The sequence below is a fragment of the Mesoplodon mirus genome (genome assembly GCF_964341445.2).
Source record: "Mesoplodon mirus genome assembly, contig: HAP1_SCAFFOLD_1265, whole genome shotgun sequence".
Classification (NCBI taxonomy): Eukaryota; Metazoa; Chordata; class Mammalia; order Artiodactyla; family Ziphiidae; genus Mesoplodon; species Mesoplodon mirus.
This window is the reverse complement of record NW_028294823.1, coordinates 56,829-68,345: the sequence shown is the minus strand read 5'-3', so window position 1 is coordinate 68,345 and position 11,517 is coordinate 56,829. Positions and strand designations below refer to the sequence as shown.

At 44.4% G+C, this 11,517-nt stretch overlaps 1 protein-coding gene across 9 annotated transcripts in view; it reads right to left on the bottom strand.

The window, feature by feature from the left end:
* Positions 1–462: 462 nt before the first annotated feature.
* The window catches only part of LOC309797946 (putative spermatogenesis-associated protein 31C2), a 67,012-nt gene continuing 55,957 nt past the window's right edge, over positions 463–11,517 (bottom strand). For 5 of the 9 annotated variants that reach the window (XM_082646316.1, XM_082646317.1, XM_082646313.1 and 2 more), the window contains 4 exons: positions 4,244–4,532; positions 3,226–3,283; positions 2,823–2,883; positions 463–2,594 (listed from right to left, as the gene is read on the bottom strand). In XM_082646316.1, the coding sequence (XP_082502442.1) occupies positions 1,028–2,594; positions 2,823–2,883; positions 3,226–3,283; positions 4,244–4,426 (1,869 nt within the window). In that variant the 5' untranslated portion in view covers positions 4,427–4,532 and the 3' untranslated portion in view covers positions 463–1,027. Of the gene's footprint in view, positions 2,595–2,822; positions 2,960–3,225; positions 3,284–4,243; positions 4,533–6,085; positions 6,101–7,838; positions 7,932–8,114; positions 8,760–11,517 lie in introns of those variants that run through there. The other 4 variants (XM_082646318.1, XM_082646319.1, XR_014292876.1 and 1 more) reach the window with 4 other exon arrangements.

The following is an 11,517-nucleotide window of genomic DNA, read 5'->3' as shown; positions in this document are numbered from 1 at the left end:
AGATGTTGTATATTCCCTACCAAGAGATCCAGGGGCAAGCTTTCTCCTGTTTCTGAACTCAGAGCCCATACTCTATTCCCCCCAAACTTCCATCCACTTGGCTCTGACACTTCCTGGAGACTGAATTGGAATCTCCGGCCCTATCGTGTAAACCTATCCACTACAGTTGCATAAAGTTCAAAGTAGCATAGAAGAAGGAGAAAGACTGGTTGAACCAGATCCTTGGGTGTGGGTTTCATAGGTTTTTCCCGTCTCATTGTTAGAGTAATTTTGGTTTGTGTAATGACAGTATTATAAGGTGCAATGAAGGGACACGAGACAAGGAGCAAGCTTGTGATGCTACCGTCAACCTCCCTCCATGCCCCTCCCTTCTAGAAGACAAAGTGCACAGCACAGACAGCAGCCATTACACTATGCTTTTATTAGAAAAAAAAAAATATATATATATATATACATGTATTGGGGAACATTAAATACCTTGGACGTGCTAATGAGAAAATCATTTTCTCTACATGGACTGAATTTTTACTTGGAGACATGTTTTCCTACTAAAGGGAAGACTAAAGAAGGATTTTACTGTCGACCAGGCAAGACACCTCCCCAAAGATGACAATGCCTTGGACAGTGTTGATGGCGGGCTGGGGCACCTGGAATCCTTGGCCCATACTGGCAGGTACTAACTGGAAACAAACTCTTCTTGGGGGGCAAGGATGGGAGGCACCTTAGGCCCAGCTGCTCATCTTCGAACCTTACACTTTTCAAGCTATGTTGGTGTCTGACTTTCCTTTCCCTCATAGAACAACTCTGGCCATTGGAGGTGGCTTTATGACTGCAGGCTGTATAACCCATCATTCTCCCTTGCTCTGGGTAGGAGGTAAGCCTATGGTAGCAGAAACACCCACATACTGGGACTTGGAATTCCAGTTTGTGTTCATTTAACTTTGTGGCATGAAGTCCATGGTGAATTGCTCTTTTTTCTTCTAGGATCTGTCCAACAGCTGCCATGCGTGCCTGACCCTCAGCAGTCTCACTCTTCAAGATTGATCTGCTTTTGACTGATCCGTGACTCTGGGCAGTGGCTGATATGGGCTTTTTTTTTTTGCAGAGCATCTCGACCATTGACTTTTTTCTTGGGGAAAATCCACTTTAAAAATAACCTCATCCTTTTTCTGAAGAGGCTTTCTGGAGGGCTATGTTTCTTCTCTGGCATGCGCTGGAGACATCTGCTCCCAATAGAGTCTGTTATTCCCCTGACCTGGGCAGGGCGGCTCATACTTCCAGCTTGAGAGGTCCCTAATTCTTTAAACCTTTCTTCATGCTCTCCTGGTTTATGCCTCCTACAGTCCTCTCTTTTGTAAGTAGGGGCAATCATCTTGCTCTGGCTCTTCCATGAGTCTTGGAGTTTTGAAGTTTTGGGCTCCTGCTGCCCTAGGTTGCTCCTTTGGGCTTCCATAAGGCCACTTGGCTCCTGGGAAGCTAACCTGTCTCTGGTGAGGACTCTCTGGGGATGGCACTGAGGCACCTGAGAAGCCAAGTTGTCTGCAGCAAGGAACCTGTGTTTGGGAAAGTCCTGAAGCTGGTTGTCTGACTGTACCTTTACTTTGGAGTTAAACTCACTAGCAACCTCCATGTTAAGGCATGGCTCACCTGGATGTTGGAAAACAGACATTCTAGGTAGTAGGAAACTTTTACTGGCCCCTGGCACCTCTAAACTCCTCATATGTACATTTGTGGTTTGGGATTTTGTCAACACTTTGGTTTCCAAGATAACACGAGACTGTGGTTGAAGAGCAGGAGACTCCTTGGCCTCCACAGCCTCCCTGGCCTCTTCACCTCTCAAAGACTGGGATCCTAAGTTCACCTCCATCACTGTTACCCTATGGCAGGGGTCTCCTGAGGCCTGACCACCACTCTCCTCTCTTGGCTCATTCCTGACCATTGCTGAACTTGGACCTGGCTCTAGGCTGTCCCTCTTGACCCATTCCACAGTCTCACTCTTCCAGGTTCTGCCCACAAGGCTGAGTGTGAGGGACTGAGAAGGTGGCCTGCCCTCCTGTCCAGTCAGAGAAGCCTTTGAGGGCCCATGGTAGTCACCAGATGGAATCGCTCCCAGGGCACTCTGGATTTCCTTACACACAGTTGAGGGGACAAGGAGAGGCCTCTTCAGGGTAGGAACTGACTCTTCTGTTATCACCTTCTCTCCTGAATGAGCCTGAGGAGGTTTCTCCAGGAACTCAGCAAACTGGACTGTTGAGTGGGACCCAGACACACAGGTAGCTGCAGGGGAAGAGGCAAACTGCAGAACGGTGGAGGGTTGGAACTTTTTCAACTTAAAGACATTTATGGCCTTGAGGACCTTGAGGGGTAGGGTCCACCTGTGCTTTACCCCAAACCGTATAATATGTGCTTCCAGCACCTCTCGAGTGTCTGGATCAAGGAAGGAAACCCTACAGGAGGTGTTCATGCAGGGTTCCCAACCCTTCAAGCAGTGTCTTCCACAGGCTCCAGCAGGCACTGCTTTGCACGCCTCACCAGGAGGGTCTTGACATGAGAGCTGATGAAAGTTGTCCTTGCCAGGAAGCCTCCCCAGGCAGCTATAGGAGAGCAGATGGGGCCAGGATGGCTGGACAGGACAGGCAGGGCTGGGGACCTGCAGCCCAAGAACCCTCCTCTACCCCCACACTGACTTCATAAAGCTCCTGCTCTCCCTCACTCTAGGGCCTTAGCCACGCCCTCCCATGGCTCCCCCTCCCAGGGCTGGGGTCACATTATAGGCTCTGGGAGGAAGGACGACCCAGGAGAGAAGGGGAAAGATTCTTTACCTTTGCCGAAGTGAAACCAGGTTGTGAGTCCCCTCCAGTTCTTCCAGGCAATCTCTGCAAGCTGGAAATCAGGAGACTGGGTCATGGTGGTGAAGGCAGAGGCCTAAGAGTCTTTCAGGAGGCTGAGTGCAATGGCCCTTTAAGGGAAATCTTTGGAGGATTAGACTCTGGAGCCCAAGTATCAGTGTCCAAGGCCACATGTCCCTGACAGTGATGGTAAATCTCACTTGAAAAGGGTTTGTCCTTTGCAAAGTGCTTCCACGTTAATTAGGCTCAGGCTCTGTTTCCTGAGGAATAAGCTCTGCCACTGGCATCCTCAGAGACCATGAAGCTGGGCCCTCAGGACTAGGAGAGATGGAAGCTAACTCTCGGGGGTGCGCAGGGCTGAATGGCAAAGGCTTACCTTTCAAAGATCCACTTTTCTTCCTACTCCTGCTCCTCCCCTTCAGCTCTACTTGATGCTGAGAGATAAGAAAAAATGAGGGGCGAACACCCAACTCTCACTGTCCTCTATCTAGGCAAGCTGTGTTCATGAACAACATGACTTTCTACATTTAACTAAAACTCTGTGGGTTTTTTTCCCCTTTTACTTATTTTTAAAGTGGATAACAATATTTTCAGTTTTTCTTCTTTGAAGAGTGCAAAGAAGGTTTTTTTTTTGTTTTGGGGTTTTTTTTTTTGCGGTACGCGGGCCTCTCACTGCTGTGGCCTCTCCCGTTGTGGAGCACAGGCTCCGGACGCACAGGCCCAGCGGCCATGGCTCACAGGCCCAGCCGCTCCATGGCACGTGGGATCTTCCCGGACCGGGGCACGAACCCGTGTCCCCTGCATTGGCAGGGGGACTCTCAACCACTGCACCACCAGGGAAGCCCAAGAAGGATTTTTAAAGTTTTAATCACCATAGATTTCTTCTGTCACTGTTCCTCTGATCAAGAAACACACACATTCTCAGACCTAAATGCTCACGTGAGCTTTGTCAGATAGGATTCTGCTTCCCAAGGCCAGACCTCCACTCCAGCCTCTTCTCTCAGGCTCTCAGGGGCTCAGCCCCAACACAGAGGAAGGTCTCACTTGTGACACCCGCTGCGGGTAGGTGGCTGGTGAACCAGGGCTCAGGGGTCAGCCTTCCTGCAGAGATTGAACTCTTAGTAATCCAGTCCTTGACCATTATTAGTCACGGCATTTGGGACTTGCCCTGGAGCCCTCTACCATACCTGAACTCCTGGTCTAAGATCTCAGGCTAGAAATCCTCATGCCCACTCTAACCCCTCTCTGGCCTGGCTTTTCCCTAGAAGGATGATGTTCTATACTTTTCTGAGAGTTCCCATCTCAGGAGTCTCTCTAGGTGGTTTAGAAAAGTGGAAATAAGAATAAGAAAAAAAGAGATAATCTCTGCTGGGATTAAGCCAAAGCTTTCTTACCTTCCTGATGTTTCTATGTTTCCTAGGTGGTGCTAAGAATGGATTACTCTGGAAGCAGGGGAGTAACATTAGGAAGAGCACCAGTCCACACAGGAACCCAAGGATGATATTAATCACCCAGGAAGTTGGGCTGCATCTCAGCCACATAGCAACAATGCTTTTCGAAGAAAAGAGATTCTCCATCTTCTGAATTGCATTGCTGCCCTCAGGCAACAGAGCACTGGGAGTTCACTTGATGGCAGAACCCCAGGCCTGCATCACAGAGCTGTGGCCTTGTCACAAAGGGCTCCTGAGTGTGGGGGAGGGGCAATAAGAGAAATAGGCTGAATCACTGCCCCGCCTTCCCATCCAGACCCACAGACACCTGCACCCTCCTGGGGCTTCCAGATCCCTCCTTCCAACTACTCTCATCCTGTCAGAGAGACCTTAGCCAATTTTCTGTTCATTGCATCTGGAACCTGGTTCCTTCATCCATTAGAGACCTTTACTTGAGGCCCACCAATTTGATAACTCTTGAACATCTTAAGCTGACCCTGGAAGACTAGCTGTTTCACAGACATTTTTACTCAGGATTTCCTTTGTCCTCAGCTCCAACTTTCCCACATCATGTTTGTGTCTTGTGTAAACCCAGGGATAGAACTTGAATTTCGTTTACACTTATTTAGTTTTGTGAATTTTGAATAGTGTATGTTTTGCCTCATTTTCTATCAGAGGGAACTACACACAAAAATTAAAATAATTTATTTTTCAAAATTCATAAGTATGAAAGAATGATAAATAGTTATGTAATAGGGAAGAACAAATCTGACTCCACATTAGATCTTTTTTACTTTAATCTTTATGCTTTGTTGCCGGAGCTAACTCTGTCCATCCCTGTGACCCAGGCTGGCTCTGCACTTTTTGGAAAACAATGTTGCCTATAGCCTGAAATATACAGGATAGCCTATTGCTAAGGCTCTGACTTTTAAGAGCCCATTCATGGAGATAAAAAGTTGCAGAACAGAGAATAATAATTGTTTTGTTGGAGGTTTACAGGAACACGTGACCTGACCAGGATCTGACCCATCTGGCCAGCTGCTAGAACAAAGGATCCAACACCAAGATATTTGCAACAATTAGCCATGCCCCTCCCTCACCTTGCCTTTAAAAAGGCTTTGCTGAAAGCCTTCAGGGAGTTTGGGGTTTTTCCTGGGCATGAGCCACGTGTCTTCTTGCATGGCACTGTATAAACCCTTCTCTGCTCCAAACTCTGATGTTTCAGTATTTAGCCTCACTGTGCATCAGGCACACAGACTTGCATCTGGTAACAGTTACACCTTCAAATGATGTTTTTGTAAGTTTGTAGTGTTTATAATTCTGGAGTTAGTAAATCTTTAAACTGCACAAAAACTTGGGACACACTGCAAACACGCACACACACACGTACTCATTTTCCTTAACCAATCTACTACTTTCAAATCCAATAATCCATAACTTTCTACTTAAAGAAAATCTTTCATATGTTGTCTCAACCCAACTTCTTAGTTTGCAACGATAAGACAGTCCCCACTCTCCAGATAAATTTTGAAATATGTGGTCTTAATCCATTAGGGCTGCTATAACAATATACCATAGACTGGGTAGATTAAAAACAACAGACATTTATTATCACAGTTCTGGAGGCTGGGAAGCCCAAGATCAAGTCACCAGTATGGCCACCTCGTAGTGAGAGCTCTCTTCCTGGTTCACAGCTGGAGCCTTCTCTCTGTATCCTCATATGATGGGAGGAGGCTAGAGCTATCTCTGGAGTCTCTTTTATAAGGCACTAATCCCATTCATGAAAGCTCATAAGCACTTTTGCATGGCCCCGCCTCCTATCTGTAAGAGGTAGGATTTCAACATGTAAATTTTGAGAGAACATTAACATTCAGACATGTGCACTCATGCTATACCCGGAAGCTAGGAATGGGTTAGGGTGAGCCAAGGTCCTGACCCTAAAGGGCTGTAGGGTGAAGAGTAGGACTAGGGGTCAAACCCTTGGGGCTGAGCCAGGTCTTGAGCAGCCTCTTCAGATATTCCTAGTGTGTTATGTATGTATTCTCTTTTCTGAGTGTGCCTTGCCTTTCCAGCCCCATCCTCTCAGGCCCCTGAAGCTTCAAGTCCAGCCTGAACCATATAGAAAGGGAGCTTTGAGTCTTACACAAAATTCCCTTATGACACCACTTTCTATCCCTTAGCAGTAACACAAGATTCACTGAAGGATTCACATGGTAAATATGTCTTAATGCCCCATGAGGGCTTTAAAATAATGTGTATTCTCTGCTTGTTGGTCAAAATTTTATACAGTTTTAGTGGGAATGTGGGCATGTGAGTTTATTTGGCTATATTGCTATGAATGTGCACTTTCACAAACATATCTCCTACATCTACTATTTTTCCTACAGTCTTTTCCTCCCATATGATATTCTCACCTTAATTCAACCTTTTATCAAAATTTAGACTTAGGTCTCTCACCATGTGGACATGTTTGTAACAAAATAGCTTCAACCGAGGAGGTCAGTGGAAGGCCTGGACCAGCTACCTTGGTTCCATGATAGTAAGCAAAGGATCGCAAACTACCATGTTAAGCTTAAGCACAAAGCAAAGTTTATTTAAGCATAGGTACACTCTCAGAGAGGGAGAGAGAGGAGGAGAGAGAAAGAGCAGGCTGTTTCTGAGAACAGGCTATTTCAGCGAAGTGAAGCAAGCCCAAAGCAAAGCAAAGTATATCGAAGCAAAGGTACACTCTCGGGGTGGGGGGGGGATGGGTGTACTGTTTCTGCAAATTGAAAGCAGCATTCCTATAAAGGCTTACGAGCGCTTTTAAGGAGCATTTTGCAGAGAGGTGGGGGTGAGTGACAAGGATCATTATTTGATTGACAGTCCTGAGCTATGTAACAAGTTTTCTGCTGTGCATGCTCTCATCCTTGAATCCCCAAGAAATGCCTACTGGGTGGGGGGAGGGGCAAAACCACATGTAATTTATTGTAATTATGGTATAATGAGTTTGGATTTACTATAGGTTATACGCCTGTCTGGTCTGGGCATGCACAGCCTGGAGAAGTCCCCTTGTGTTACTGTGCCTCTCTTTATCAGGATAAGCTGCCCACCACCTGACCATAGTTTCTCCCATTCTGGGTGGATTCAAGGGAGAGTTCCCAGATGGCTGGGTGTGACTCAATTTCTTCTTCTTGTCTTTCTCACCACTGTCACCTCCTTGCTGCTAATGTCTGACTAACTACCTAACAGGTCTTCTTTGCATTCATATTTGCTCTCTAAATTTTCTCTGTTACTTTATTTTCAATATGTTTTGTTTGATGGGTTTTTTTTGAAATTTAAAAATCTTATGATAACATTTACCTTGATTTATTTAATTATTGTTCTACTGTTATTGATTTCTGTCATCTTATTTTATGCTTTATTTTCTACATTTTCTTTATTGTTTCTTTTTTTCCCTTCTTTGGCATCTTCCATTTTACAGGTCAAGGGTACTTATGTTTGTTTGACATTTGGGAATTTTTAATATTGTAATGGTTTTATATCTTGAATTATGTTAATTTTCTCCTCAATTTCTTACCTGTGGATGAAAAATGTTCCCTGCCATATCAGTAGACAAAGGATGTTGCAGTCGTCAAGTCAGACGTCAAAGCAGGAACCCTCAACTGTGCACCTTGAGGGGATTCGGGACGGAGAAAAACAGGGCACTGATCCTAGAGTTAAGGTGCATATCAAAGGAATGATTTCACGGAGCCCAGATTCTTTCATCTTCTCATACATAGAAAAATGCTAAAGTCCTTAACTTGAGATGTCTAGTTTTCTTTAATTAATAGTAATCTTTTGATGTTCTGACTACCTGGTTTTTGTTGACTCCTCCCTTAGGTCTTCTGAGCAGTTCCTCAGAGTGATCTGACAGGCTGTGTTCTGGGCTTAAGTCCTCAGGAAATCTGCCAAATAAAACATAATTCTCCTTTTGGGTTGTGCATATTTTTCAGTCAGCAGTCTTGGCAACCAATGAAGGGGCCCAGAGCAGACTTTTCTTCTTTGCCTGAACTCTATGAGGATCCAGAGTCCTGGCACCAGCAGAGGCTTCTTGGGCCTGTCCGCTTTCTCAGAGTGTCCAGACGAATTTGGGTGAGTATCTCCTGGTTCTTGGATCTCCAGTTTTGGTTGATGATCCTAAGTTTTATTCAGTGGTGTTAAACTCTTCTCTTGAGTAGTAGGTTATCCTTGAAACTTGGTTTCAAGAAGAAGTACCTGGGTCATCCTCAGTGAAAGACACTGGGAAGATTTTTACTCAGTTTAAACACTGAGAGCTTATCCTCAGTAGAAAAACACTGGGAAGACTTTTGCTCAAGTGGGTTAGCCTCACTTAAAAGACACTGGGAAGATCTTGCTCAGTTTAGACACTGTGTGTTTTATCCTCAGTTGAAAGACTGGGGAGACTTTGCTCAGGTGAAAGACACTGAGTAAAAGTTGGACTGGGTAATTAGGTGGAAGACTAAGCTGTCTTCCTTGAATTGGCTACTTTAATAGAGTTTGTCAAAATAAAAGTGATCTTCACAAATTGAGCTCAGAATGGGGAACTTAGCTTTCAATACAAAAGAAAAAGGAACAACAGATTTCCAGCCTCCAACGGATATCCTGGCCAGGTTTATGTACATACAAAATTTACATTTACAAGTGCTTACTTACTTGGGACTTAAAGAAAATCTTGCCCTAAAAATGACTAAGATAGGACTCTTTTATTGCATATGCAGTTAAGTTAGAAAAAGCTGGCTTAATAAAAACATCTTTTCAGAATTCTGACTTCAAAAAAACAAAAGGCTTTCTAGGGGAAACTTGCATTTCTCTTCCTGTGTCTTTGAAATGTAAGTGTTCTGATATTCTTCAGTGTGTGTGTGTGTGTGTGTGTGTTTTGAGAACTTGGTCACTACCATCCAAAAGTACTTATATGGTGTACATTTGGCAGCCAGTCAAATAGACTGGGATTCTGAGCAGGCTTTTGTCTGACTGTACAACTCTCGGGGGCTTTTTGCCATCCTAACCTTCATTGTGTCAGCCTGTACAACAAAGACCATTACTTTCTTAAACTACTTTTGGGAGTAAACTTTCTGGATCTTATTTAGACAGCATCCTTTACACTCTTTTGTGGGGAAGCCTCTTGCGTCTTATTGGTTTGAGTCACTATTAAGGTATACCTCATTTATGGGCAGATCATGGATCCTTCAAATTGGAGAAACTTCTAAATTGGTAAATTTTTAGAGAGCTCTCATTATAAACAGCTGTTTCATTGGCTCCTATGGGGGGGAAATGTGGGAAATTAGACATATAATGGTTAACCTAAAAACTCCTTTAGTTTCAAACAAACCCAAAAAATTGGTTTGGGAAACCTTATTTGTGGTCTCTGCTTCCCCTAAATGGGTCTTACAGATGCTAATAAAAACATTAGAATAATTATTGTTAATTAGGTTAAGTAACAGGGAAAAAAACTGAAGGAAAAGTCTAAAAACTTTTTCCCAACAAGGTGAAAATTTTAAAGGGACTTCTCCTAAATGAATAAGAAATCTTTAGATGGTTAGTTTAAAGTGGGATAAATAAAACAGACATTAATGAGATAAATCAAAGATTGGATACAATACTACCTAAGATTGGATGGGCCAAAGGGATCTCCTACTTTTCATCAACATTAAAGGGCCAGACCCAAACAAGTCTGCCCTATTTACCCCAGTTTAAAATACGTATATTTTATTACATGTAAATTTTATACACGTAAAATTACACTGAGATACCTGACCAACAATTACTTGGGGCAAAAGTTAGACCAATTAATCAAGTTAAAAGATTGACAAAAGTGCCTGAGTCCCTTGGCTCAACCACTCTCTGGGGACCCCAGAGTCTTTATAAAAATTGGTATGTTTAAATGGGCATTGTATAAGATAATTACCTCTCTTTTGCCTAATTATATTGTGTGGGATAGACATGTTTCACTGGGGAATTCTTCCCCTGCTTGATATTATAAGACGGCATATGAAGGAAATATTAATTAAACATACTAAAGGAAACCAGTGGGATTACCTGAGCCTATAAAATATAAAGTAAAAACTAACAGCTAATATTTAAGGGATAATAAAAATAAATAATGGAGACTTTACTCTGGGTCTAATCTGTGCACTCAGAAAGAGGGTCTTTGTTGAATGCCTTATGCACGTTTTGAAGGTATGATAAATTAAACCATAAAGTTCTAGACTATAGAATTCTGAAATTTCAGTCTAGTTGGAAATCTTCTCACTGTTACAGAAAAGCAAATTAAAGAAAACGTAGTTGGGCAAATCACTCTTTCAATATTATTTAGGTGACAGGCCAGTTCTTTGGGGAATTAAAAGCAACTGTCTTTGTCTTGCAAACCGGTACAAATCAGAAATGTAAATACAGACCACAATGACCTGAGACTGAGCCTAATTAGCTAAATTAGGTAGAACCTGAAACCAAGGTTAAAAAAGGGGAAAAAGTGGCCTTTTAAAACTCAAACTGCTGATTAGTCAGTCAAGAAGACGGAGGAGTAGGAAGATGTGGAGTTCATATCTCCCCACAAATGCATCAAGAATACACCTACAAATGGAACGATTCTCCCAGAGCGCCTGATAAACACTAGCAGAGGACCTCAGGCACCTGAAAGGACAAGAAAGATCCCCACGTAACCAGGTAGGACGAAAGAAAGAAGAAGGGAAAAGGAAGAGCAGATGAAGTGGGACGTGACCTGTGACCCTGGGCGGGGGAGCGGAGCTGAAGGTGAGAAGAGGTTCCCGCATCTGGGGAAGCAGCGGGGAGAGAAGCTGGGGCAGAAGGAGAAATTTGGTGGCTCAGAGAACAGTGCAGCAGCCAGTCTGTGGCAGGCAGGAGAGAGTGAGGCCTACACAGATGGTCTGGCCACAGCTCTGCATGCCCCAGCCACTGGGGACCACTGGTGCACACGGGGGCTGAGTGTTGGAATGTGGGGTTTGAAGAGCAGACCCAGGAAGGGGAATGATGTTGGCTGTGAGGAGACAGCTCAAGGGGATAGGAGTGAGGAGCTCCACAACAAGGAATGCTCCTGGAGGAAGCCCAGACCAGCATAGAAGCAAAGTGCCACTGCTGAGTGATGCACAAAGGGCGGGGCCCCCATTGCAGCCTCTCTCCTCACACACCGGCCCCTGCCTCCACAGGCACTAGGAAGGGCTCCTGCCAGAGTGGCTCACATGCCCCCAGCCATCATCACC